The sequence below is a fragment of the Bidens hawaiensis genome, unplaced genomic scaffold, assembly GCF_021521415.1.
Source record: "Bidens hawaiensis isolate Kalapana, Puna unplaced genomic scaffold, B.hawaiensis_p1.1 tig00056023_1, whole genome shotgun sequence".
Classification (NCBI taxonomy): domain Eukaryota; kingdom Viridiplantae; phylum Streptophyta; class Magnoliopsida; order Asterales; family Asteraceae; genus Bidens; species Bidens hawaiensis.
The window spans coordinates 1-26,812 of record NW_027506356.1 but is presented as its reverse complement, the minus strand read 5'-3'; the positions used below and the strand labels follow the sequence as shown (position 1 = coordinate 26,812).

Sequence of the window (26,812 nt, the reverse complement as noted above, 5' to 3'; positions counted from 1 at the left end):
ACCCTATACACACACACACGCACACATATTTTTATATGTAATTTTCAATTTTACATATATGCATACACACTTTGACCGAAAATTGGATGGAATCTCACTGGAAACTGCTAATTTTGGTCGGAACCTCATCAAAAACCGCCAACTAAGTTCGAGTAATCCCGGTTTTAGCCGGATTTGACCATTGATTAATTAACTGACCGACTAGGCTAAAATTAATCACTTGGGTGGAGACTAGTGATTAATCGGTGCCTAGTCGGGATTTTTACAACACCGCTAGTATTTACTTATAAAAATGAGGGGGTTTATAAAATTGGGGGGGGGGGGGGATAACGATCAAAGGTTGGGGTTTAGAAAAAGTAAGGCTAATGCAAAACAGTAACCAAATTTTAAAAGTGTTCCAATCAAATAACTCAAGTTTTTAAAAGTGTAAACTAAGTCACTCAACTTTCATGTTTTATTTAAAATTACAGATATTAACATGTTTTTTTAGCATTTTTATTTTTTGTTTCAATTAGGAATTTTTTATGCTGATGTGGACTGATGATGTGGATTTTAAGTATTTTTGATTTTTTAATATAACTAACATGTCCTTTTTTTTATCTTTAATATATTTACGTATATTGGAAATCTCAACCCCGTCTTAACACAAAAAATTTCATGGTGGCTTGATTTGAAGGTTTAATGACCCAATTTATCAACAAAAATGCACGAGTGACCTAATTGGTTGATCTTAGGCTTACCGTCCAAGCATGGCGAGGATGTTAAAAAGTAATATGAAACAAATAATTTTAACTTGAAAATCTGTAGAAGAATGAAATGTTGCTTGCTAAACTTATGAAAGGAAGCTGAAAACTTTTGATGTAACACTATAACATGTCTGTCATATACATTATAATACAAAGCCTGTGCACAAAATCATTGACAAAGAATTGAACTAAAAAATAATCAGGAGATGATTGACCTACCTACCACTGATCATAATACAAACCATAACAAAAATCGCCTATAACACATCGATTTCAATTTTAAAAACTCCTAGAAGACGATTGATCGTGACGCACGTTTAACTGACCGAGAATCCGGGCAGCCAAAGGTTTTGTTATGTTGTTTCCCCTTTGAGTCAAGTCAACTAAACCTATCTGAGCCAAATTTCCATATTTTTGCTTCATATCCAACAAACGGAACATTCTCTCCAACGATTTCAATACTTTTTCCTGCAAACTCGAAGAAGGGCAGTTCAGTAATTTTATAATCGGGTGTATAGCGTTAGCTTCAGCAAGAACTTTAGACCCGTATGACAGTCTTTCGGCTTCAATTAAAGTCAACAATGCATCTAAAGCAGCTTCACAGACATTCAAATCAGAATCTCCCAAAAGTTTTACTAATGGTGAAACTGCATCGGCTTCCACTAAACAAAAAGACGTTTCAACCGAACAGATTCCTTGATGAACGGGGCACACCGACTCTGGTTGAGGCGAGAAGCACCTGAATATTCCCCCCATGGGTCTCGGGATTGGCTGACTTAACTCGAATGAGTTTTTAGAAAGTTGACCAAGAGAAACGGATGCTTTTCCTTGGGTCAAACTTGTTCCTAGCTCTAGTAACTGGACTAGTAAGGGAATGACAACTGTCTCGGCGACTTTCTTCTGTGAAATCTGGTTAGTGGGCATGGTGAAATGACAAAGTGAACCAACTGTGTTTTCCATTAACTGTTTCTTGGGGGCCCTGTTTTGCATAATGTCACGAAGGCATGAGGTAATAACAAGGAGTCCGTCTGCTTGTAATAATGACTCGGTGAGTTGAGATGACTGAGTCAGATTTGAAATCACACCCATTGCAGAAGTAATCTCTTCTTCATCATTGGGAGATTTTATTATTTTTATTAAAGTTTCGATTGTTTGTAGCCCCATGCGGTCTATGATCTCTTTGTCGTCACCATCTTCTGATAAACAGCAGAATAGCTTAATAGCATTTGCTCTCACTTTCTGGTTTTCGTTTTCACAGAAATGCACCAACGATTGTACGCTTTCCGCATTCTGAAAATTATGTAACAAAAAATAAGGAATCCTACTATAAATCAATTAACTGCTTTAGTTTAATTCTGTTTTAAGCAGATAAAGTTTTTATGTCGGTATTATTTAAAGAATGGGTTGATAAATTATATATGAGTTCATATGCGTCGATTGACTTGCTTCAAATTAGTCAACATCAATTTGGGTCTACTCGAATTAGTCAATAGGTCAAAAGTCAAAACGGACAACTATTATAAACTTGTTAACCTAAAAAGAGCTCAAATGGGTTAGCATCAACATAATTTTCAATCATCTTCATAATCTTAAAGATTCGATTATCATCATCAACATCTTGTTAATCGAGGTCGTTACTCGTCATCAGGCTAGTTTGTGAGAGTTGTTAAACATACTGCAAAACTTTTGCTACTGCACACTGCCACTTGAACCATTATTTATGTTTATAATTTTATTTGGTTACGCTTTGGTTTTCCACTGGATTCATTAGGTTCCTATGAACCATTTCTTGCCAATAACATAGGACCAATCGATTGCTCCATGGATTCATCAACTCAGCTTATACATATGTTCAGTCCAGTCCAAGCCTGAAGGCAAACCCGACCCACTCTGTTACAACCCAACTCACACATATGTTCAGTTCGAGTTTTCAGATTTTCGGGTTTTGGTACTTTTTTCTGAAACGCCACTTCAACTCGACTCATTTTGAGCATGACCCGTTTCTTACCCAACCAAATTAAAAATTTTTACAAAACCACCCGTTTTGGCCAGAACTCATTTTGCTCAAAACAGGGTTTGACCCAAACCCACCTGTTTTGACCCGTCACCCAAACCCACACGAGCCACCCAGTTTGACAGGCTTAGTATAAACCATCAAAGTTTCAAAATTTTGAATATAAAGTAATTACTTTGAAAAAAACATGATCTGAGGTAATCCGATCCGGTAATCGGACAAAATGATGAGATAACACATTACATATGTGTTGGTAACTTTTGAATTTTGACCTTGTGAGTCAATATTCTTGGTGTGACACTGAGGTATCCATTTTATCCAACTTTCTTTTATTTATTTTTTTTAATTTGGGAAGCTGAGTATTTCTAAAAACTGTAATTTCCAGATCTACATCCAAATTTACTACTCGCCTGCCCAAAATTTGCTACTTACCAAAAATAGATATTTTTTTCTTTTTTAATAAATATGTACATTATTAGGAGGAATAAAATATTATATGCAATCATCCCAGTTTGGATTTTAATAAAATATCATATGCAATCACGCTCTGCTTGCGGTGCGCGCATATAATGTATATATGTGTGAACCCTTGGGTGGGCAAAAGTGAAATTGCACTAATTTTGACGTTATTTTACTAATCTCGTGAAAATAACGTTAAAAGTGGCGGAAGGTTAATCAGGCATCATGTGGTGGCATTGATAGCCGAAAGACAAGGGTACATGCATCAATCAGCCGGTGTCCCGATGATTGAGTGCTATGTGCTTATGTCCAAGGCTTGATGAAAAACTACTATCGAGCCGGGATTCTCACCGGAAGCAGCCTCTCTATCCCTATGGGGTAGAGGTAAGGCTGTCTACATCTTACCCTCCTCAGACCCTACCATAGCTTTGCTATTGGTGGGATATACTGAGTACGATGATGATAACCGAAAATCAAAAGCAGAGTTATTGGAATGAAGATGTTACCTGTCTCAACTTTGTTTTCTTCACCGTAACAGCTATAGGAGAGTGACACATGGCATAAAAAGAACCAAGTAGACTTTCTTGTACCAAAGGTCTTGAACAACCAATGAAAGAGAAAAGACCATCAACATCTCCATCAGACTCAAACAATGAAACAGGTGGTTCATTGCAATTTTGTGACATGGTTGACATGGCAAGATGCTTGATTATGACTGCCAACTCATCCTGTAAACAGTGTGATGACGTGTGATTGTATAGATGATTGACCAACAAGTTGACTGAACCACTTTTTATCATCTGTATGCTGTTTTTTGGTAAACTTGAGAGGTTATTAAGTGCTTTAGCTGCTTTTTCCTTCAATCCAGGGTTTCCTTGTGAGACCAAGTGAAGAAGTGAATCGAGTGCACCGCTTTCAAACAAAGAAGATTTGTTGTGATCAGTTAGTTCCATTTCTGCCAATGTCGTCACCATGCACATCTTCACTTCTTCAGATCCTGCCATCAAAAACAGGTTACTTTTAGTACGGGTCAAGTTGGCTGCTGATCCATGAACACTTTCTGACTATTTTAAAAATGGTTAAGTGAGTTATGATTACAGATATAATTACTGCGTTATATATAATTATAGTTTTTACATTCATTGTTTTAGTACGGCTCAAAGCGGGTTTGTGGACACTTTCTTGCCATATAATAAATAGTTATTTAGTTATGATTACAACTACTATTACTGTACTAAAAATTATTATACTTTTCATATTTATTGTCTGTATATTGATGTTATATTTAACACATACAAATATGCAAGAGGTATTAAAAATAGACTTCAGGTGTCTTACAACCCGTTTGAGATAAAACAAGAAACAACACAAATCAAACCAGTCATACGTTAATGGGTTGTAACTGCCACATGTCATAAATATGGTTATCTAACTAGCTAAAAAGTGTTAACAGGCATGGCAGGTAACTACTTAAGCATAGATAAGAAAGTGGCTGTTAGATAACCTGAAGATAGTCGACGCAGCAAATGTGTAAAATAATTAGCTCTTGCCATCTGGATGACATGTTGATCAGAGAACGAAAGTTTGTCCAAAAGCTCATTTGCTTGGGTGGCAGCTTGGGTGTCATCACTGTTGGACATGGTCACTAAAAGTAGTATGCATCCTTGAACCATCCCAATTAAATTTTTTAACGTCTCATTTCGTGATAATTCTAATAATAATTCAACTGCCAGTTTTCCTTCAGAAACTCGACGCCCAAGAGACCGCACTATGGATTCAATCACACCATTGACTTTTGAAATCCTATCCTACAATAAGCTTTCAGTATGAGAAATAAAATAAATAAATAAACAAATAAATAAGATACAAAGCAATAAAAAACTTTGGTCCAGCTGCTAATTTGAGTTACAAAACCTTTAATTCGCCAGAAAAACCATCAAAGAATCAAAGGTTTTGACTTTTGATTCAAGGTGCCAAATCAGATATCGTAACCTGTCAGAATGATGACATGGCACCTCGAAACCGGTTATATTAGGTAACTAACTTTATTTAAAGTTTTCAAAATTTTAATTTTTTTCCATTCAGTAGTTACCTAAAACACGACCAAAGTCGATAATTTGTATGTAATTTGAACAATTAATAAATGGTCCAAATGACGTAGATGTTGCAATATAGCATTTCACGTTATACCAAAAGAATCTCACAATCATCAGTATCAAAGTTGAAGTTAAGTACCTTTGCATCATTACTATCCTTTGCCAAAATGCAAAGTAAGACAAGTGTACGACTCCTTATCTCTCGGCTTTTAGAACCAAGTAATTCCACAAGGGTAGGAATGTAATTCTCCAAAAGTACCCATTCCCGGTGTGCAGCTCTTTCTTCACATAAACTTTGCAACTCCTCCAGACAACAAATCACTTCCACCTCGTTCTCTGCTAACGGCTTTGAGAGTTCTGATTTCAATGAAGCAATTGTGATCATTGTGTTTCTATCCCTCCATTCCTCAATTCATGCGGACGAGATGGATTGAGGGCACAACATATTTTGGATGCATTTTGTGGGGAGGGGTCGCCGATTGCTGTTGGGTTACTAAAGGCTACTACTGCGATGGTTAATTTATGTTTGGGGGGGAGATGCCCAAGGGTTTTGGCAGAGTTCATTGCGTCGGCTCCTCTCACACCGTTGCTCAAACCGGACAATGGGATTAGACCCATTGCCGTAGGTGCCATTTGGAGAAGATTGATCTCTAAGGTGGCTATGAGGGGTGTTTGGAAAGACATTACTAAATACCTGTGCGACTTTCAGTTTGGGGTGGGAGTCCCTGGTGGTACAGAGGCCGTTCTTCATAACGCGAACAGGTTTTTAAGTAAGTTCCATTCTGATGGGTCATTGGCTATGCTTACTATTGATTTTTGTAACGCCTTCAACTTGGTGGATAGGACTGCCCTTCTGAATGAGGTTCGGGCCCGATGTCCATCTATTTCCTTATGGGTGAACTTTTTATATGGGCAACCGGCCAGGCTATATGTGGGGGATGACCACATTTGGTCCACCACTGAGGTTCAGCAGGGGGACCCTTTGGGACCTCTTCTTTTCACCTTAGTTCTGCACCCACTTATTCATCTAGTCCAGAGTTCCTGTAATCTTCTCTTTCATGCTTGGTACCTAGATGATGGTACAATTATTGGGGACTCTAAAGAGGTTGCCAAAGCTTTAGATATTATCAGGTCGGAGGGTCCCCGCCTGGGCCTTGAACTTAATATTAAGAAAACTGAAGTATTTTGGCCATCATGCAATGGGGTTAAGTTGCAGGAGGGGGTGTTTCCCTGTGAGATTGGAAGACCGGTGCTAGGTGTGAAACTCCTCGGGGGAGCCGTTAGCCGGGATGCCGGGTTCATCAGTGAACTTGCAATGAAAAGGGCTTCGCGAGCAGTGGAGTTGATAAGCTATCTCCCGCATTTGCGGGACCCTCAATGCGAGCTCCTTTTGCTCCGCTCATGTATGGGAGTTGGAAAGTTGTTGTTTGGTCTCAGAACATGCCAACCTGTGTATGTAGGGCGATTGAGGACATCGTGGTTTGTGGTGGTCCCTTCTTTGGAGATTTTCAATGGAGGGGCATCACTTCCGACTCGTTTTGGTGGTTTGGGTTTATGTTCAGCTTCAGACGTTTCTACTTATGCGTTTGTGGCCTCGAGGGCGCAATCTTGGGAATTACAAGACCACATTCTTCGAGGTTGCGGTATTGATGGGTTTGACTCCGATTATGGGAGTGCGATAGATCGGTTGCACATTTCACTTCCCGATTTTGACATTAGCGGTTTCTCTAATAAAGACACCGCCCCCCCTAAAGCCCAACATGCTTTCGCGAGTGCCCTTTATAGTGGAATCATCAAGAGTTTGGAAATGAAGTTTGATTTATCCCCTCGTCAGAAAGCGGTGTTTGAGTGTCTTCGGGCTCCTAAAGCGGTGTTTGAGTGTCTTCGGGCTCCTCGGGCTCAAGATTTCTTAAGTGTTCTCCCTATTGAAGGATTGGGCCAACATATGTCGGCTTTGGAGTACCGGGCCATCCTGAAGTATCGGTTAATGATCCCTTTGTTTCCGGTAGATGAGCCGTGCCCGGTTTGCCGTAAGGTTTGTTTAGATTCTTTTGGCGAGCATGCGGTTCACTGCAAAGAGTTGCTTGGGTTTAAGTACAAGCATGATTTGGTGAGGGATGTTCTATGCGATGTTCTTAAACGAGCCGGAATTTCGGCTAAAAAGGAAGCCCCCGTAAACTTTCTTACAGATCCTCAAAAAGGAAAATCTACATTACGACCGGCCGATATACTTGTTTTTGGGTGGGTAGGGGGAAAACACGCTTGTGTCGACCTCACAGGAGTGTCCCCTCTTGTTGGGATTAGGGACACTGGATTTGTAGCAGGCAGACATCATTGAAGGCTGCATCGGGCAAGGTTGCTAAACACGAGAGAGCTTGTTTAGAGAATCAACACGTGTTTATCCCCTTCGCCTTTGACACTTTTGGTTTCTTAGCTCCGGATGCCGTGGACCTTTTGAATAGGGTTCGAAAAGTTGTGTATAGTAACGTTTCAGCCCATAAGAATCAAAACTTTGTTTTTAGTCGGATTGGGTTTGCTATCCAAAAGGGGGTTGCGGCGCAGCTTGTTGCCCGCTTACCTGCCACTTCATTGTAAATCGTTTGGATGTGTCTTATTAGGCCGTAAAATTCTATTATCCAACGGGATTGTGGTTAAAGGGCACAAGTTACCTCCATCAGCCAACCATTTCACAATGGCAGCTCTTTCAAACGTGTGACCAGAAGCCGTTTCAACAGGGTCCACCATCACTTCTCGGGTAATCGGACAGTAAAATGACTGAAGTGGTTCTAATGGTTGACTTCCCAATGAAGTCCGTTTAGTCAAATACTTTATTTCTTTCTCTTCGGGAGAATAAGTAGCATCTGCTCGTTCCAGTAAAGCAATTATTTGATCCATTTGAATTGCTTCCGCTTGATCTTTCCTCAACTTTGCATCTTCTACTTCATTCTTGAAATCCTCTAATTCTTTCTTTAATGAAGAACTGTCAGTTGATATTACAAGAACTTCTGCAATGGTCACCAGTAAACCGTTGGCATACGTGTGATCTACCTTTCTTTCGTGAATTCCCGACTCAATTTTCTTCAAAATAATTTCATCTGTTACAGCGGTTTTGAACTCTACAGACTGCATAGCATCACAGAGTTGACCAATATCCTGTTTCACGCTTGCAGAAACTCCCAATTCGGAAAAAGGAATTAAACTTAACGCACGGCTTATTTCTCGTGTAATTTCTCCTGCTCGTCTGTTAATCGACCGGCTATTTATTAAGAGGCACACTTTGTTCTTTTGACTGCATTCACTGATCAGTTGTTTACCAAGTTTGGCTTGTTGATTCAAGACCTCAACAAAACTATTATCTACATTACGAGTATCCTTCTTGTTTAATTCTTTCAAAAATGGTACAATTCTATCCAAATATGAAGCAAGTTCTGTAAAACTCTCCTTCTCTACAAAACAATTCTTAGCTTTGGTGGCTGCTTCAGTAAATAACTCTATAGTTTGAGAGATTAGCCCTGCAACTTCCATCGAAGAAGCGCTTGTAATCGCTTCCATTGCAGTATAATTACTATACGTTAATGCCACCGATTTGGTATAACTGGAATAATTACATATTCTTCAGTATTGCTGGTTGACTCAGCCTAACAACCTCAATACTTTCAGGAGGCCATCCCTTTAGGATAAGAACAAGGACCTGAGAATCAAAATTTCCATCAAATTTGTTTTTGATCCAAATTATAAGTCCCATTTTTTAGCAGATTTGACCTAGCTTCATGTAGTTTATTAAGTATTTGCATCATTGAATATCAGTTATGGTGTTTTCTAGGGCTGTAAACGAACCCGACATTCGGCAAACTGTTCGTGAACTGTTTGGCGTGAAGTTTGTTGAATAAATGAACAAACATGAACAAGAAATTTTGTTTGATTAACCAAATGAACGAACACAAACAGAGGCCATTCGATAAGGTGCTCATTTATGTTTGTTAATGTTTGCTTGTTTATGTTTATTAATGACTTTTCTAATCTTATCATATAGAAATAAAAATAAAAATAAAAAATGAAAAATTATCAACTATAAAACAAAAATATATTTGACCATTATGTGATAAATTTATGTGTAAATTTACATATGAATGTTAAAAAATACACCAGCACAAACTTAGTAGCTGAACCGAACCGTTGACACGTACCATTATCGGTTAGCCAAATTATATAAAACATTGTATGTGTTCGTGTTCGTGAACAGTTCACAAACAAGTTCATTCCCTTAATGAACGAACTCGAACAAGAAATTCCGTTTGGTTAGGTGTTCGTGAACCGTTTGCTTGTCCGATAAAAGCTTAATGCACAAAAATCAACAAAACTAGGTTTGGTTCATTTACAGCCCTAGTGTATTAATGATTGCAGATTCAAAGAACAGATTCTAATAATCAGCAAGCATGCAACAAAACATGATCAAGCTAATTAAACAGAAAATTACAGTCTAAATGCTCGTAAACATCTTAGTTTTAAGAACTAAACCCTAACAGTTAATTACTAGCGATTATAATAGTGAAAACAGCAATCGATAGCTAAAGAAGACTTGGAAGTCAACTGCAGTGTTAAATTATATGAAAAGGATCGTGAAATTAGCTAGCTGACCTGATAATAATAATAATAATAATAATAATAATAATAAGTAATAAGCATGTAATTGCGGTGAAATGCAGTGGCGATCAGCAGTTGACGTTATCAATTTCGCTTTTTTTAAAATTGAATTGACGACATTTTGGGGGATTTATGAGGGTATTGACTTGACTCGAGAGAAAAATATCAACAGAGAAGGTTAACAAATTGAATTTTGTTTTTTAGTTTCACACTTTTTTGTGCTGATTTTCTTTTTAGAAATAATAAATATTTTTGTAACGAGAGAAACATGGTGTTTTATATGACTCAGGTTCTATTCATATCCTCAAAGACATCAAAATGATGATGAGAGACTTGGCGAATTTGCGGCTTTCACTAGTTGATCCTTGAACTGAACGGGTTTTTTTCTCAGCGCACTGTCGTGTCTTTGGGCGAGTGTTCACAAGCGTTGGCCTGAGGGTGTTTCTCAGATCGAAAGACGAGTGCATTCCGATATGATGAATTTAGTCAATAGCCCATTTGAAGGATTCGTTTGCTGTTCGAAAAAAAATATATTTTTTTAAAAGACAAAATTATAATTTTTGTGATTTGAAATATCTCAATTTTTTTTTTACTTTTTTTGACCGTTGGTCTATTGTTTGTTTGAGTCTCTTGCTACTTGCTTGAGGCAACGTTTGATTTTTCTTAGAATATTTGGCTATTCAAAGAGAAAATATGGATTTTTGTCTCGCTTTTAATTCTCAAGTTTTTCAATGAATATATGTCAAACACATGAGGGCATAAAGGTATTTTGAACCCCCCCCCCCCTTATTATTTACTGTTAATAAGTAATATTATATCTTTATTTTTATTGTTACAAATAACCCCGCCCCCATCAAATCTACACCACCAACTTGTGACCACCATAGCTTGCTAGTTTAGTAGTCTATCGTCACCACCATATCATCCGCCACCGCCACAACTGCGTATTCTCCTATTTACCACTGTATCGCCACCAGATCGCCAACCCCATAAACTATTAAAATCGACCACAATCTGATTGATACGTGTCAATATTCTTAGTATGTCAACAGGGTTGTTGGTAGAAGTTAGATAGTTATTAGCAACATTTTATTGTTTAGATACTAAATAGAAGATGTAATGTGGCCTATAGATCATTCACGTTGATAATAATCTTCTCTTAACCATGTGTGTTAGTGTGCGTGATTAGCAATCATCAAGAGCCATTCTCCAATCTTTGGTTCTTCTAGTTCGTGAATTTCTTCGATTTACCTAACCATGTCACTTTAGAGTTATCATATTTTGTGGCTTCCTACTTAACGGTCTGGTTGACAAATATATGTATTTATTGCTAAACAAGAAATAGCGTAAACTATTTCATTGCTATCACTACTTAGCATATAGGTAGCTTGTCACTATCGACAACTAACGGTCCAAGCATGGTGAGGATGTTAAAAAGTATGATGAAAACAAATGATGTTAAACTTGAAAATCTGTGGAAGAATGTAACACTATAACATGTCTGTCATATACAATATAATACAAAGGCTGTGCACAAAATCATTGACAAAGAATTGAACTAAAAAAATCGGAGACAATTGACCTATCTACCACTGATCATAATACAAACCATAACGAAAACCTCATATTAAATACCAATTTCTATTTTAAGAAATCCTAGAAATAAGACGATTGATCATGAAGCACATTTAACTGACCAAGAATCCGGGCTGCCATAGATTTTGTTCTGCTGTTTCCCCTTTGAGTCAGGTCAACTAATGCCATCTGAGCCAAATTTCCATATTTTTGCTTTAAATCCAACAAACGGAACATTCTCTCCAATGAGCTTAATACCTTTTCCTGCAAACTTGAAGAGGGGCAGTTCAGTAATTTTATAATCGGGTGTATAGCGTTAGCTTCAGCAAGAACTTTAGACCCGTATGGCAGTCTTTCAGCTTCGATTAAAGTCAACAATGCATCTAAAGCAGCGTCACAGACATTCATATTAGAATCTCCCAAAAGTCTCACTAATGGTGAGACTGCATCAGCTTCCACTAAACAAAAAGACGAATCAACCGTACAGATTCCTTGATGAACAGGGCACGCAGATTCTGACTGAGGTGAGAAGCACCTGAATATTCGCCCCAAGGGTCTCGGGATTGGGTGAGTTAATCCGAATGAGCTTTTAGAAAGTTGACCGAGAGAGATGGATGCTTTTCTTTTGGTCAAACTTGTTCCTAGCTCTAACAACTGGACCAATAAGGGAATGACACCTGTCTCCACAACTTTCTTCTGTGAAATCTGGTTCGTGGGAATGGTGAAATGACAGACTGATCCAACTGTATTCTCTATTAACTGTTTCTTGTGGGCCCTGTTTTGCATTCCTTCACGAAGGCATGAGGTAATAACGGGAAGTCCCCCTGCTGTTAATAATGACTCAGTGAGTTGAGATGATTGAGTCAGGTTTGAAATCACACCCATTGCAGAAGCAATCTCTTCTTCATCAACCGGAGATTTAATAATTGTTATTAAAGTCTCGATTGCTTGTAGCCCCATGCGGTCTATAATCTCTTTGTCGTCATCATCTTCTGTTAAACAACAGAATAACTTCACAGCATTCGCCCTCACTTTTTGGATTTCGTTTTCACACAAATGCACCAACAGTTGTATGCTTTCCGGATTCTGAAAGATCATGCAACACAAAAATTATAAATCCTATTATAAATCAACGGCTAATTGCACAAAAAGGTAGAGGTTGCCAAATAAACCGGTTAACCGAACCGACCCAAAAATCAAACCGAAAGCGAACCGGTTTGAAACCGATTTTGTAGAAACCGGTTTGGAACCGTATTGGAACCGGTTTGTAGTTTTATACCACCAAAACCGGTTCCAAACCGGTTAACCGAACCGAAACCGGGCAAAAACCAAACCGAAACCAATCAAAAATCGGGTTTTGACTTTTGTTGACCAAACCGGTTTCAACCCAAACTGGTTTTGAGTTTTAAACCGGTTTGTGCACCTCTACAAAAAGGTAACTGCTATTGGAATAAAGATATTACCTGTCTCAACTTTGTTTTCACTGTAACAGCTATAGGAGAATGACACATGGCATAAAAAGAACCAAGTAGACTTTCTTGCACAAATGGTCTTGTACAGCCAATGAATGTAAACAGGTTATCAATATCTTCACCAGATTCAAACAATGAAACATGTGGTTCATTGTGATTCTTTGAGACGGTTGCATTGGCAAGATTCATGATTATGGCTGCCAACTCATCCTGTAAACACTGAGATGACGTGTGATTGTACAAAAGATTGACCAACAAGTTGACTGAGCCACTTTTAATAATTTGTATGCTGTTTTTCGGTAAGCTTGAGAGGTTATTGAGAGCTTTAGCTGCTGTTTCCTTCAATCTAGTGTTTCCTTGTGAGACCAAGTGAAGAAGTGAATCGAGTGCACCGTTTTCAAACAAAGAAGATTTGTTGTGATCTGTTAATTCCATTTCTGCCAATGTTGTCACCATGCACATCTTCACTTCCTCTGACCCTGCAGTCAAAACAGTTATAAATACATTTATCTAACATGCATGACCTTTAATTATTTAAGAATCAATAAGAAATTTAACATCAAATTAACATATTATTTACAGAAAGAAACCTGAAGATAGTCGGCGCAGCAGATGTGTGAAATAATTAGCTTTTGCCATCTGGATAACATTTTGATCAGAAAATGAAAGTTTGTCCAAAAGCTCATGTGCACGTGTGGCAGCTTGAGTGTCATCACTGTTGGACATGGTCACCAAAAGTAGTATGCATCCCTGAACCATCCCAATAGACTTTTTTAAAGTTTCACTTTCTGATAATTCCAATAATAATTCAACTGCCTGTTTTTGTTCAGAAATTCTACGCCCAAGTGACCGAACTATAGATTCAATCACACCATTGACTTTTGCAATCCTAACCTACAATAAGCTTTGAGTATTAGAAGAATATATACACAAAAAATGTCTAAACGAGCAAATGAAGTATAAACGTACCTTTGCATCATCGCTGTCCTTTGCCAAAATGCAAAGTAGGACAAGCGTACGACTCCTTATCTCTCGGTTTTTAGAACCAAGTAGTTCCACAAGGGTAGGGATATAATTCTCCAAAACTATCCATTCCCGGTGCACACCTCTTTCATCGCATAACTTTTGCAACGCCTCCAAACAAGAAATCACTTCCTCCTCATATTCTGCTAACGGCTTTGAAAGCTTTGGTTTCATTGAAGCAATTGTGATCATAGTATTTCTATCTTTCCATTCCTCAATCGACTGCCTTAATGTTTTATTAGGCCGTAATATTCTATTATCCAACGGGATCATGGTTAAAGGACACAAACTACTACCATCAGCCAACCATTTCTCAATAGCGGCTCTTTCAAATGTGTGACCAGAAGCCGTTTCAACGGGATCCACCATAACTTCTCGGGTAATCGGGCAGTAAAATGATTGAAGCGGTTCTAATGGTTGACCTCCCAATGAAGTCCGTTTATTCATATACTTTCTTTCTTTTTCTTCAGGAGAACAAGTTGCATCGGCCCGTTCAAGTAAAGCAATTATTTGATCCATCTGAATTGCTTCAGCTTGATCTTTCCTCAACTGTGCATTCTCTATCTCGCTCTTAAAATCTTCAAACTCTTTCTTTAATGAAGATCTTTCAGTTGATATTCCAAGAGCTTCTGCAATGGAAATGAGTAAGTTGTTGGCATACGTGCGATCCACATTCCTTTCTTGAATTCCCGACTCGATTTTCTCCAAAATCATTTCATCCGCAACAGCTGTTTTGAACTCTACAGACTGCATAGCATCACACAGTTGACCAAGATCCTGTTTCATACTTGCAGAAATTCCCAATTGGGAAAAAGGGAGTAAACTTAACGCCCTGCTAATTTCTCTTGTAATCTCCCCTATTCGTTTGGCAATCGACCGACAATTTATTAACAGATAAACTCTATTCTTTTGACTGCATTCAGTGATCAGTTGTTTAGCAATTTTGACTTGTTGATTCAGGATCTCAACAAAACTATTCTTAGCATCACTAATATCTTTTCTGTTCAACTCTTTCAAAAGAGGAACAAGTCTATTCACATATGAAGTAAGCTCTGCAAAACTGCCCTTCTCTACAAAAACTTGCTTAGCTTCAAAGGCTAGTTCTGTAATTATTTCTATAGTTTGAGAGATAAACTCCGAAGCCGCTACTGAAGAAGTGCTTGTAACTAATTCCATTGCAAATTTTGCAATACAATTATTCCAAATAAATGCTACCGATTCGAATAACTGATATCATAAACATCACTAGATACTTCACTATTGCTGGTTGACTCGACATGGTGTCCTCATACTCTCAGGAGGCCATCCCTTCAGGATAACAACAAGGACCTGAGAAGAAAAATTTTAGTCAAAATTTGTTTCTTGTCCAATTATAAGTCTTAACTTCTAGCAGATATAACCTAGATTATTGTAGTTTATGAAGTCATTGCATATTCAGAGGTGAGTAATAACCGAAACCGACGAAACCAAACCGAACCTAACCATTCAAATCTTCGTATAATCTAGCTTTTATACCTCCATTTCATGTATTTCATGTTTTATTGCTTTTTATACCATCATTTCATGTATCTATACTTCCATTTCATGTATTTATGCATCCATTACATGTATTTCTAAGCAAAAAAATTGGCCCAAGCTTGATTCTGGTTATTAACCAAGCCGTCAAAAATAACCGAGCTGATTAATCGAAAACGAAAACCGATTGGTTAATATGATTGAGGTGAATAACCAAACTACGCATAATCAGTTATTGTGTTTTCATTGCTAATATTTGCAGACATGAAACCTAAATTCTAATCAATATTCAGTAATCATAAAGCAAAACCTGATTAACCTAATTAAACAGTAATTAGGCATAATTGAAGTCTAAATGATCATAAACAGTGATTGATTCATTCCTACAAAGCAGAAATCATAATGGAGCTTAATTATTAACCACAGATCAGTTAAAATCAAACATGAAACTATTCTATTCGTTTTTTTCATATTATAAACCTCAAAACAGCAATCAAAAGTGAGATAGAGTCACAGAAGACTAAGAAGTCAACTGCAGAATGATAAAAACAATAATAATAAGGTTACCTGATAAGAAGTAGTAAGTAATTATGGCGAAATGCAACGACGATCAGCAGTTGACGCTATCAAATTCGTGTTTGAATTTGGGGAATGAATTTATGAGAGAGAGAGAGAGAGAGAGAGAGAGAGAGAGAGAGTTTGGAGGAGGGTATTGACCTGAATATAAGTTAAATTGCATAATATTTGCCCGGTCAACAAACGGCCAAAGGAGTAAAGAAATTAATTATTTCATTCAATATATTCCAATGTTTTTAAACCGATATTTTACTTGTATCGAATTTGGCTAAAAAACAGTACAATCGGTTGAACCGGGTTATACCAGAAGATTCAACCGGTTAAATAGTTTACCTTATAGTTTCCTATAAATGCAATTTTAATCTAAAAACAACCCAAAAGAAAATGATTCCATAACATAAAATAATCCAAAAGTTAATCAATATTAAAAAAATAATGCAAAAGCACTCAATTTTTTGAAAAATAGTCCTAAAGTTTACACGTTTAAATGTTAATTGTTGGGTTAAAAGGAATTTTGAAAAAATATGGGCCGCAAATATCAACAATGTCTCGGACATAAAACCGGTTTGCCAGTAAAAACCGGTATTTTAGACAAAAATCGTTGGTACGATGTTCTAGCAAAACGGCCATAGAGACCAGACTCAAAATACCCGGGCTGATGTGCGAAATCCGGTTCAACCGACCAGTTTGAACCGGTTTTTAAAACACTAATATATTCTACGTAAAATTCAAATAATAATAATAATAAGGCGTATATGTTTTATTAATCTCAAGGTCGTTGTTGGGTCCAACTAACGAATTAGTTGCTGACGGTCTCATCTTTTAACGTATTTGTCCCCAAGAGTCCACGATTAACAGAATCTTAACGTCGTTATTTGCAGATCGCAGGAAAAACGTTTTTGGGCTGAAAACTCACATTTTTTTCCAAAAAAGTCAACATTTCCGTCCCAAACATCTTTCTAACCTTGGATCGGACATTTAGGAATCTTTTTCTAGTAAAAGCCTCAATTATCGAGGTCGCCGGAACCTTAGAACCAACGTCGGAATAGGTTGGGGTGCTCAAGTTGTGGTAGTTGGTTGTTGGTGAGCGAGTCAATTGGTGGTGGTGACGGTGTTCAGGTTAAGTGTCCGGCAAAAAATGTGACTTTTCCAACCAAAGAACGTTTTCCGGCGATCTGCAACTAACGGTGTTAGGATTCCCTTAGTCGCTGACCGTTGGAAACAAATACGTTAAAAGTTGGGATCATCAACAACCAATTCATTGGTTAGGACCGACAATGACCAAAAGAGGATAGTTATGATTAATAATAACCAATATACCTAGTAATAATAACCACATAACAGTAGGGGGTGTTTGGGATTGCTTATTTATACCGACTTATAACTTATTAACAGTTTAAAAAGTAATAAAATGTTTGGGATTGCTTTTGATATGTGAGTGAAAAGTTAATAAGTTACACTTTTACAACTTATTAACTTATTGACAAGTTATAAAGAGTTTTCATAAGGAATCTCAAACACCCCCTAAGTAAAAACATAACAACCTAACTCCGTTGGTTGAGATGAGATAACCAAAGACTTGAATTTAGAAAGTGGGAGTTTTGGATTCAATAATCACTTGTGACAAAAAAAATAGAGGATTTTAAATTGGGTCATTGGTTTTCTCGTATATAATGGATTTCTTTCTGAGAATGAAATGAAAACAATTAGATGGGTTAGTAGTTCGTCAGTAATCCAAATGATCATTTAAAAAAATAACTTAAGGAGACACACAATGATGCTAGTGTTGGTTTAATTAAAGAATAGTTGACTGAAAATTACACAAACAAATATTGGTTTGATTATTAATACTGATATTGGTATCAATACGTTTGATATGTATTAGTTATATTTGTCACGTTATCAGTACGATACCAAAATGATATAGCTTGTGATACCTAAAAAGGACATGTTTATAATGTAACTTTGTTTTCCACATAATTTTTATAATAAAATGTTGAGAAAATAAATTTTAAACACGTGCGTATTTAGTTAATTTTTAAAAGTTAACGTACGGAAGTTATTGTAAAAAAACTAGCATAATATTAAATTAGTTAAAGATGTATATTTCTTGTTATTATTGGGTATGGATTTAATCTTAAAATCTTTTAAAAGCTCTTTACCAAACACACCCGTAGTATAGAGGCCAACTAAAATTAAAATTATATACACATACACACTAGATAAACATATAGATACAAAATGAAATTTGTGATTTTTTTCATTATATAGAAACATAGATATTACATCAACATAGCAGGTAGGCGGGCAACAAGCTGCGCCGCGCACCCCTTTCTGAATAGTTTATCATTTGTAATATATATATATATATATATATATATGTGTGTGTGTGTGTGTGTGTGTGTGTGTGTGATGGCTAAATGGGTGTGGTTGATGTATCAATTGTGAATGAGTATTGTTCTTAGATTTTCACTAGCGTTATCAAATGGGTTTTGTCAATCATACATGATTGGGTTACATTACCAACGCTTCGGATTGATGGAATAGATACTCGATTATCCAAGGTAGCATATAAAGACAAGGAGAAATGTATAGCAGTTCAAACATGCTAGACGATTTGGGAATACAAAAATCATGTTATTTTTAATAATGTTCCTTTTATGATGGCTAAAACGATGAATGATATCAAATCGACCTTCTTATGTGTAACGTTAAAAAGCTTGGATTGAAAGAAATTATGTGAGATTAATTTTGTGAATTTCTCATTATAAATTGATTCATGTATTGATTTGTTGCTTTTTTCAGTATTTATATGTCTTTGGGTTTCATGTCGGGTTCGAGTTGACCAGTTTAATTAAACGTGTCACGTTCAGGTTGACCTATTTAAGAAAAAAGGTCGTGTCGGCGGACCCAAAACCTATATTTTTTCGTGTCGGATTTCAGGTCATGTCAAGAATTGACACCCCCTTCTATATCATAATTAACCGGACCGGAACAATCTATGAAAATTAGTTTACCTATCAATATAGTATTTTAATTTTTTTATATCATTTATTTTTATTTTAATATTCATTAATTTTTTTTTATATTTTATTTTAGAATTAGTTATATATAGACATAATTTAAAATAACTATTTATGAAGTCATTTTTAAACATGTCCATTGACGGCATGACGCATGTCCGACAACTATTTAAACTATATACTATATAATTAAAAACATGCATGCATCATTTTCTCGGATTTGAATTTTGTAATATAAAATAAAAGGGATGACCTCACCTTTAATGGTTAAGACTAAGTCTATGGAATAATTGAGTCCAAATGCTCTTATTATATTAAACACATATCAATGGAATTAAACATGTAAAATTTGCAAAAGACTTTGGAAGTCAACTGCAAAACTATAAAAATAATAAGCTGACATGGGAGGAAGTTAACATGTAATTATGGCGAAATGTAGCGGAGATCGATCAACACTTCACATGATCAACTTCGCGGTTTGAATTGTCGCCGTTTCTGGCGAATTCATGAGAGAGAAGTTATAAGTGTATTGACTTGAAAAGAAGAGAAAGGAAGTCACCACTTGCCCGGTCAATAAGCAGCCAAGTAGGAAATAAAGTTGTTTGTCTAGTATCAATTTGTTTCGTTACGTTACATTGGTATAGTTACGACACAAAATGTTTGTTATTCTAAACACAACTTTGTTCGTGATAGTATGAGTACTCGGCAAAGTTTACGATAAGAAAAAGATTATTTAATATTTAATATGGTTTAACTATACCAGAGTCGTCTGATTTTAAATTTTTAATTTTTAAATATATATACATAATTTAAAATAATAACCTATGAAGTCGTATTTTTTTAAACATGTCCATTGAAGGCATGTCCGATGACTATTTAAATTATATAAAAAAAACATTTATCATTTTCCAGGAGTTGAATTTTGTAATATGAAAGGGGTGAACTTTATTGGTCAAGGATTCAAGTCTTTGGAATATAAAAAGGACTCACGTCACAGCTGGAGGCAGCAACATGGAAAGAGCCTTGTCAACCCATTTTCTTTCTTGAAAAATATTATACAATTTATAAAAATAGCAAAAAGCTAGAAATGCACATCAAAATATCAAGCCTTTCAAGTTCAAATGTGAAATGTCACAAAACTGAAAATAAATCTCATTTCAAGAAATTGTACTTCGTTTTATTTTCATCCACATGAAAGAATTAGTCTTGTTTTCCTCAACCATCTGTCGTGTATTTATTGGAATTTTTTATTAAATGGGTGTAGTTAGAAAAAATATTTACCAATCAGGTGTTGTTTGAAAAATATTTACCAAAATAGGTATTTTTATTGAAACTTGTTTGTTTCTCTCTCTACTCTTTTAATTGAATAACCCAATCACTTAAATTAAACTAAAAGATTGATAAATTGATAATTTTATTCAATAAAATATTATTAAAATGAAACTGATTAATTATGCCTTTGTAACTCAAAACTAAAAACAGAACAAGTCAATTAACAATTTTCTTTTTATTGCTCAATCCACTCATTATACTATGCTATTTTTCTATTTGTAATTTAAGTATTAGGAGATTGGGGTGGAAATAATAATCATGTTAATCGTTAAAAAATTAAAAGTTCTAATTGATTCAGATCTATACGATGCTTGAAAAAAGAAAACGCAAAAAAATATTTTAAGTTTTATTAAAAGGCATTTAGTTAAATGTTACTTATAATATATAATACCACATTAGTAAACTTTTTCGATTTTGGTTTGGTTAAAAGACATTTAAAATTATAAGCGAAAATGTATTGAAATTCGTACGGGCACCAAAAATTTATGGCGTGTTCGATTAATTAGTTATTTTAACTATATGAGTTAATTAATAAAAATAGAAAAAACAAGAAAAGGTATAGCCACGTCCACTGTTTGTTAAAACAAAAATAAATATATAATAAAAATATTAAAAAAAAGCTACAATTTTTAATAGAAAATGATATGGCCACGTTCACTATTATTTAAAACAAGAATAAATATATATATAAAAAATATGATAATTAGTAAATGGTGTTTTCTTTTTATTTAATTCATTTTAACAATTATTATTATAACAATATGATAATTTACTTTTAATAAATTGGGTTTATCCAATAAGAATATGAGAGAAACAAACAAGTTTTAAGAAAAATACCCAATTTGGTAAATAATTTTCAAACTACACAAAATTAGTAAATACTTTTTCCAACTACACCCATTTTGTAAAAAACTCTATTTATTGTTAAAATAGAGTTAAGAGTTTGTGCCGTTCAGATTGTCAATTCCCTACTTAAAAGTATGAGGCGTATTTTATAATTCATCAATTCTCTCACATGTGGCTGTCACGTAATGCCACGTGTTGACACTTGTCTCTAATTACTTAATCTAGTCATCGCGTATCGCGATGACTTAATCAATAAGACTGTCGTGTAGCGCAACACCTCCTAATTCTTGATTTTTGTGAAACTTTATCGCGTATGCGATGAAATCAGTTTTTTCATTTTTAATCCTTGATCTTCTATAATTTGACAAAATTGGTCCAAATGTTTCGGGAGGTTACAACATCTACAGCTACAAGACTAGAAAATCGCATCTGCCAAACACAGAAGACTGTACATAACGGTTAAAGAAGGAAAGGACAGCCAACTAGATGACACCTGGAATGTATAGTGATAGGTTGAGGCCCTCGGGGACCACTAGGAATATTGTACGATAGGTAGATGTGACTTTGTCTCTATAGTCGTTATTAAAACATTATAATGTCGATTCCCACTAAGATTTTACTATTGGAATTTGGAAGGCTTGTAAGTAGGCCATTTTCTATTGCTATAAGGGTTGCTCGCCTTTATGCAGCTTGGCTAACAATGCTCCTATAACCTAAGCTAAGCAACTGGTACTTGAGCCCGGAGGGGGGGGGGGTGCAATGCGCCGCTACATGAAGAAGTGGTTGTCATTTGAAAGAAATATATATAGACCCATATTGTAACCATGCCATATCATTATACATCATAGCTTTATAGAAAGTAGAAAACATTACTATAGAGGGGAGGAGGAGTAGAGGACAACCGAAATTGACTTGGGATGAGAGGATCAGGCATGATTTGATAGACCTAAACCTCTCCGAGGACATGGTTGAGGATAGGAATTCGTGGAGAAGTAGAATTAAAGTTAAGGATTTTTAGAGAGATTTGAATACCTTAGGGCTTAGACTTAACTTATTTAGGTCACATACCATAATGGTATTTCCCTTACATATATTATTATTATTATAATTATTATTAGCTTATATAGCTGTTAAACTGTGATCTTATTATTAATATTATTATAATTAGTAGTAGTTTTTATATAACTGTTAAACTTTGATTTCCTTTATTTTGCTTCATACACATGTACTTAGAGCCGAGGGTCTCTCTGGAAGCCACCTCTTTATTCCTTTGGATAGAGGTACGGTGTGCCTACATCCCACCCTCCCCAGACCCTACTTATAGCTTTGCTGTCGGTGAGATTTTACTGGGCATGATTGATATCGATATATCATAGCTTTATATTCTCAATTGTGTGTTTTCCATATTTCACTCAATCTCTCTCCCAAATATGTTATTACATCATGCATCGAGAAGTAGATCATGACTTAAACATATCTAGGTCGGGATTTTCTTCAACACGGAAGATGTGTATAGTCGACTTGAGATGATACGCGATCATTACCAGCTGGATCATTCACAACTCATAAAAGCAGTGTCCAAAGGCCACTGCGATGAAGTGATGCGTCTAATTGATTTGGCCATTAACAATTATGCTCTTAATCCCTTCGTGGCTAAATATGGTAGTGTTTACAAAACTGGCTCAACCTCTGGCAGAGATTTAACGAGCACTGAATACAGGATGCTCCGTTGGGCTAGATTTTGTGGCAAGGCTACTCCAAGTAGTTGACCAAGAAGAATTCATGGATACCTCTTTCGTTGCTAATCCAGTAACTTAAACTTATCATAATCCTAATCCTAATCCCATGGTGGCTAATCCGGCTGGTGTTGTCGAAACTGAAATGAGAGCTCAAGTGCACCAAGAGATTAAACAAACACCGAATACAGAAGGATAAGTTGAACCATATTTTATGGCAAGGTTAATTCCAGTTAGCTGAAGAAGAATCCATGACTAGAGTTACTAATGCAGTTGAAACTGAAACCGATGTTGCTCAAGTAGATCCAGACCTAAATGAAGAGCTGAACAAAAGTTATAATGGAAGCCTGGTTGCGAAAGAGTTTAAATCTGACAAACATAAGGAAGGAAGACGCTAAATGTGACTGATGATAATCATGAGCTAAAGTATCTTCAAACATTTAATAACTGTTATTATTTATGACATAGTTAATCATGAATTCTATTAGTGCCTACTCATATTTCTAGTACATGGTTTTGAATATTGGTTTTGGTTGTTGGCATTATGCAAATAGTTATGGATATTACTGGTCGAATTTAAGCTGTTTTAGCATAACATTACTGCATTTTATATGTTTGTTTGTAATAGCTGAAACCGAAATCATTCAAAAATCAGTTTGACAAAAATGGTTTGAAACAAGTCGAAGTGTAGATTTTATATAATGTTGAAGAACCTCTATGGTGAAACGGGGTAAATTCAAAGCGATTCGATTAAAACTGGATTTTAAAATGGAACTGGTTTCGAAATAAACAGGTCCTTTTCCACTTGAAAACCCGATTGTGACTTCTCTTGACCAAAACCGAAACCGATTTTAAACCAAATCGATTTGAGGAGGAAAAAACAATTTTGTGCATCTCTAATTATCGGTCTTAAGTGTTGGGCCAGTTAAGGGTTGGGTTAGAACTTGAAATCATCTAAATAAGTATTGGGCCTGCCTTACCTAAAAGTAATTCAGGCCATGTTTACTCCATTCTGGCCCAATAAATACGACTGAACTGATGAAGAGTTCAAACTGCTTACTTTAACTATATTTAGTGTAGTTAATAAAAACTAAGGACTTAGTCTTTAGTCTTATATTAGTTATGTATTGAGCACGTTCCTACAACAATTTATTTTTCTAACTCAACTTGTTTTCATATATTAAATAAAAGGATCAAATTACAACAGAGAGGTGGGTAAACGGGTAACAAGCTGCGCCGCCACCCCTTTTAGTTAACTCAAGGTTTAATTGCAAGAATTGGGTCAAGTTTATAATTCCAAAGTGTCATTTGAAGTCAACCAAAAAGATAGATGGGTGAATTAGTCCTTATGGCAATCAGAGAATTGTATATTTGTATGGTGTGTTTGAATTGTATAAGAACTGTCTGCGTTTTATGCTACAAATGGCATTATTTTAAATGGTGTGTTATGAGTTGAAATCATATGGTTATGTGTTTGAATGAGTTAAAAAAATAGCTTGATTTTACACATTTTAATTTAGCGTTTGATGCTAAACTCTATAAATTCACTTAACTTGGGCCTGTTTGGTTGGATGGAATTCAAAGGATTTCAATGGAATTGGAATTCAAATTCCATTCCTTAGGGTGTTTGGTTGGATAAGAAAAGGATTTGGATTTGGAATTGGAATTGGAATTAATTCAAACCAAATCACACACTTAAAAGGAATTCAGATTCCACCATTGCTTTGAAGGATTTCATGGGAATGTGTTTGAATACCATAAATAACCCTATGCCTCTACCAACAGACCCAAACTGTCGCCATACTAATCAACACAACCAAGTACCAACCAACGCAGTAGCCAGGTCACCGCCACCAAGCAACACCGTCGCCATCGACCCCGACGGCAAACGCCCCTTGTAGACGTCACCGAGAATTTCTCCGGCCACCACCACCAACAACTTCAAAATTCCGGCTACCTTTACCAACTTAATTCCGACGAGAAATCTGTCACGTGATTTCAGATCTATCACGTTTTTCGGATCAAAATATTCAGGCGACAATCGATTATGAGATGAGAGAAGAGAAAGAGATAGGTTGAAGTAAGAGATGGATAGGTGCTGGTGGTTGCCGACGACGGCGGCGGCAGTTGTTACTGGAGACGTGTCTTGAGAGATGAATATGGTTGAGATTTGAGAATACATCTGGGTTTTTTTACTTGTGATTCATATTTATTAATAAGGGCATGTGTCTTTTCTAGCTATTTTCGTATTTCAATTCCATTAACAAACGTATAACCAAACACATTAAGGATTGGAGAGGGATTTCTTAAATTCCAATTCCTATCAAATTCCAATTCCAAAACAATATGTGAACCAAACACCCCCTAATATGTGTTGTGTATATTTTCACGGATATATGAAAGCAAGAAGTGTCAGAAATAGACAGTACAAGTTTTTTGTAGCTAATAATCGGTTTTAGGTTATAGTAACATTACAAAGCTTGTAATAGATGGCAGTCAGCTCATGTTTGGGATTGAATTCGAAAACAACTTATTGACTTATTGGTTTTTTCAAAAAACCATTTTAAAAGCCAGCTTTTAAAAAACAATTTTTTAATCTTATCAAAAAGCATAAATGAATAGAACTTTTGTTGCTGCCAAACAATTTTCTGAAATACCAATAAGTTAATAATTGTTGTTTTCAAACTCAATCTTAAACATGCTTGAGTCTTCGCTATGTTTATTTCGAAGCTGAAAATTAGTTTTTAATTTACTATATTTTGAAGATCACAAGAGATCCAAACCATCAAACATAACATCATAATGTAAGAACCAACAAAGTGTAGGTTTATTTACAATGTAACTACATAACTGTTCCCTAAAATTCAAAAAACGGGGTGCGTCTAATCTTAAATCATTATGGGTTTTGCTTACTCGGAGTAATGCCACAAAGCAAGATTGTTGTTTAGATGGAATTCGTGGGTTCCCCTAAAAGTTAATTTTTTTGATTGACGACTTGTGGGCAACAATGGGTCGAACGCAGACATTGACAGCCTTGACTAAAAGGTGATAGCCATCCCATCGTCCTTTTGTTCTTTTTGCATAGAAGTCTAGGATTTCATGTAAGGCCCCGGTCACCGGTAGCCCTACTTTGGTGTTGGATTTACTCATAAGCGCAGTTCTAAATATCATAGTTAATTAAAACTTTATGCGGAATATAAAACTTTAACCATAATATCTTACATAACCTCCAAATCTTGTCTTTTAAAATATTCACAGTCATTTTAAAACAAAACATAGTCTTTCAAACATCACAACATTTCTTCGAGATGCCAGTACCTTCGATTCCATGCCATGTGTCTTCAATCACGCGAGCTCCCTCAACCTATTTGTCTGCGTGCATACTAAAAGTCAGCTACGCTGAGTGAGTTCTAGTTAATCACATAACTTACTTTACATATACATATACGTTCCCGTAGGTACGCATTACATACTTAACCTGTCCATCATTCTTTTATACACATACATAACTAACCTTACGTTATAAAGAGCATTCGCCCTACGTACCTCGAATATTATTAGGGTCTGGTACCCTCCATCCTCGATATTATTAGGGTCCGGTCACCCTTCATCATCGGATATTATTAGGGTCCGGTCACCCTTCATCCTCGGATATTATTAGGGTTCGGTCACCCTTTCTTCCGTACCTTTATAACATACTTTTCTATATACATAATCGTAAGTTTCGTACGTACATACATCAATCATTTTTCATC

General features: G+C 35.9%; 2 protein-coding genes across 2 annotated transcripts; both read right to left on the bottom strand.

The window, feature by feature from the left end:
• Positions 1–906: 906 nt before the first annotated feature.
• Positions 907–9,014, bottom strand: LOC143617622 (U-box domain-containing protein 44-like). The gene is made up of 5 exons (XM_077090125.1): positions 7,913–9,014; positions 5,455–5,729; positions 4,724–5,027; positions 3,726–4,216; positions 907–2,036 (listed from the first exon to the last, which is right to left on the bottom strand). The coding sequence occupies exons 1-5, from the start codon at positions 8,865–8,867 to the stop codon at positions 1,026–1,028; spliced, it is 3,036 nt and encodes a 1,011-aa protein (XP_076946240.1). The 5' UTR covers positions 8,868–9,014; the 3' UTR covers positions 907–1,025.
• A 2,533-nt stretch (positions 9,015–11,547) lies between these two features.
• On the bottom strand, positions 11,548–15,362 carry LOC143617621 (U-box domain-containing protein 43-like). The gene is made up of 4 exons (XM_077090124.1): positions 13,976–15,362; positions 13,597–13,900; positions 12,998–13,485; positions 11,548–12,620 (listed from the first exon to the last, which is right to left on the bottom strand). Exons 1-4 carry the CDS (start codon positions 15,203–15,205, stop codon positions 11,616–11,618), a joined length of 3,027 nt encoding a protein of 1,008 aa, XP_076946239.1. The 5' UTR covers positions 15,206–15,362; the 3' UTR covers positions 11,548–11,615.
• Between the last annotated feature and the right edge of the window lie 11,450 nt (positions 15,363–26,812).

Excerpts from the sequence above, each read along its gene's own strand:
- LOC143617622 (XM_077090125.1), bottom strand. The coding sequence starts at position 8,867 with ATGGAAGCGATTACAAGCGCTTCTTCGATGGAAGTTGCAGGGCTAATC. Across the intron at positions 5,730-7,912 it reads TAATAAGACACATCCAAACG|GAATTGAGGAATGGAGGGAT; the intron begins ATTTACAATGAA and ends TCTCGTCCGCAT. Across the intron at positions 4,217-4,723 it reads GCTGCGTCGACTATCTTCAG|GATCTGAAGAAGTGAAGATG; the intron begins GTTATCTAACAG and ends TTTTGATGGCAG.
- LOC143617621 (XM_077090124.1), bottom strand. The coding sequence starts at position 15,205 with ATGGAATTAGTTACAAGCACTTCTTCAGTAGCGGCTTCGGAGTTTATC. Across the intron at positions 13,901-13,975 it reads AGGACAGCGATGATGCAAAG|GTTAGGATTGCAAAAGTCAA; the intron begins GTACGTTTATAC and ends AGCTTATTGTAG. Across the intron at positions 12,621-12,997 it reads TGAAAACAAAGTTGAGACAG|AATCCGGAAAGCATACAACT; the intron begins GTAATATCTTTA and ends ATGATCTTTCAG.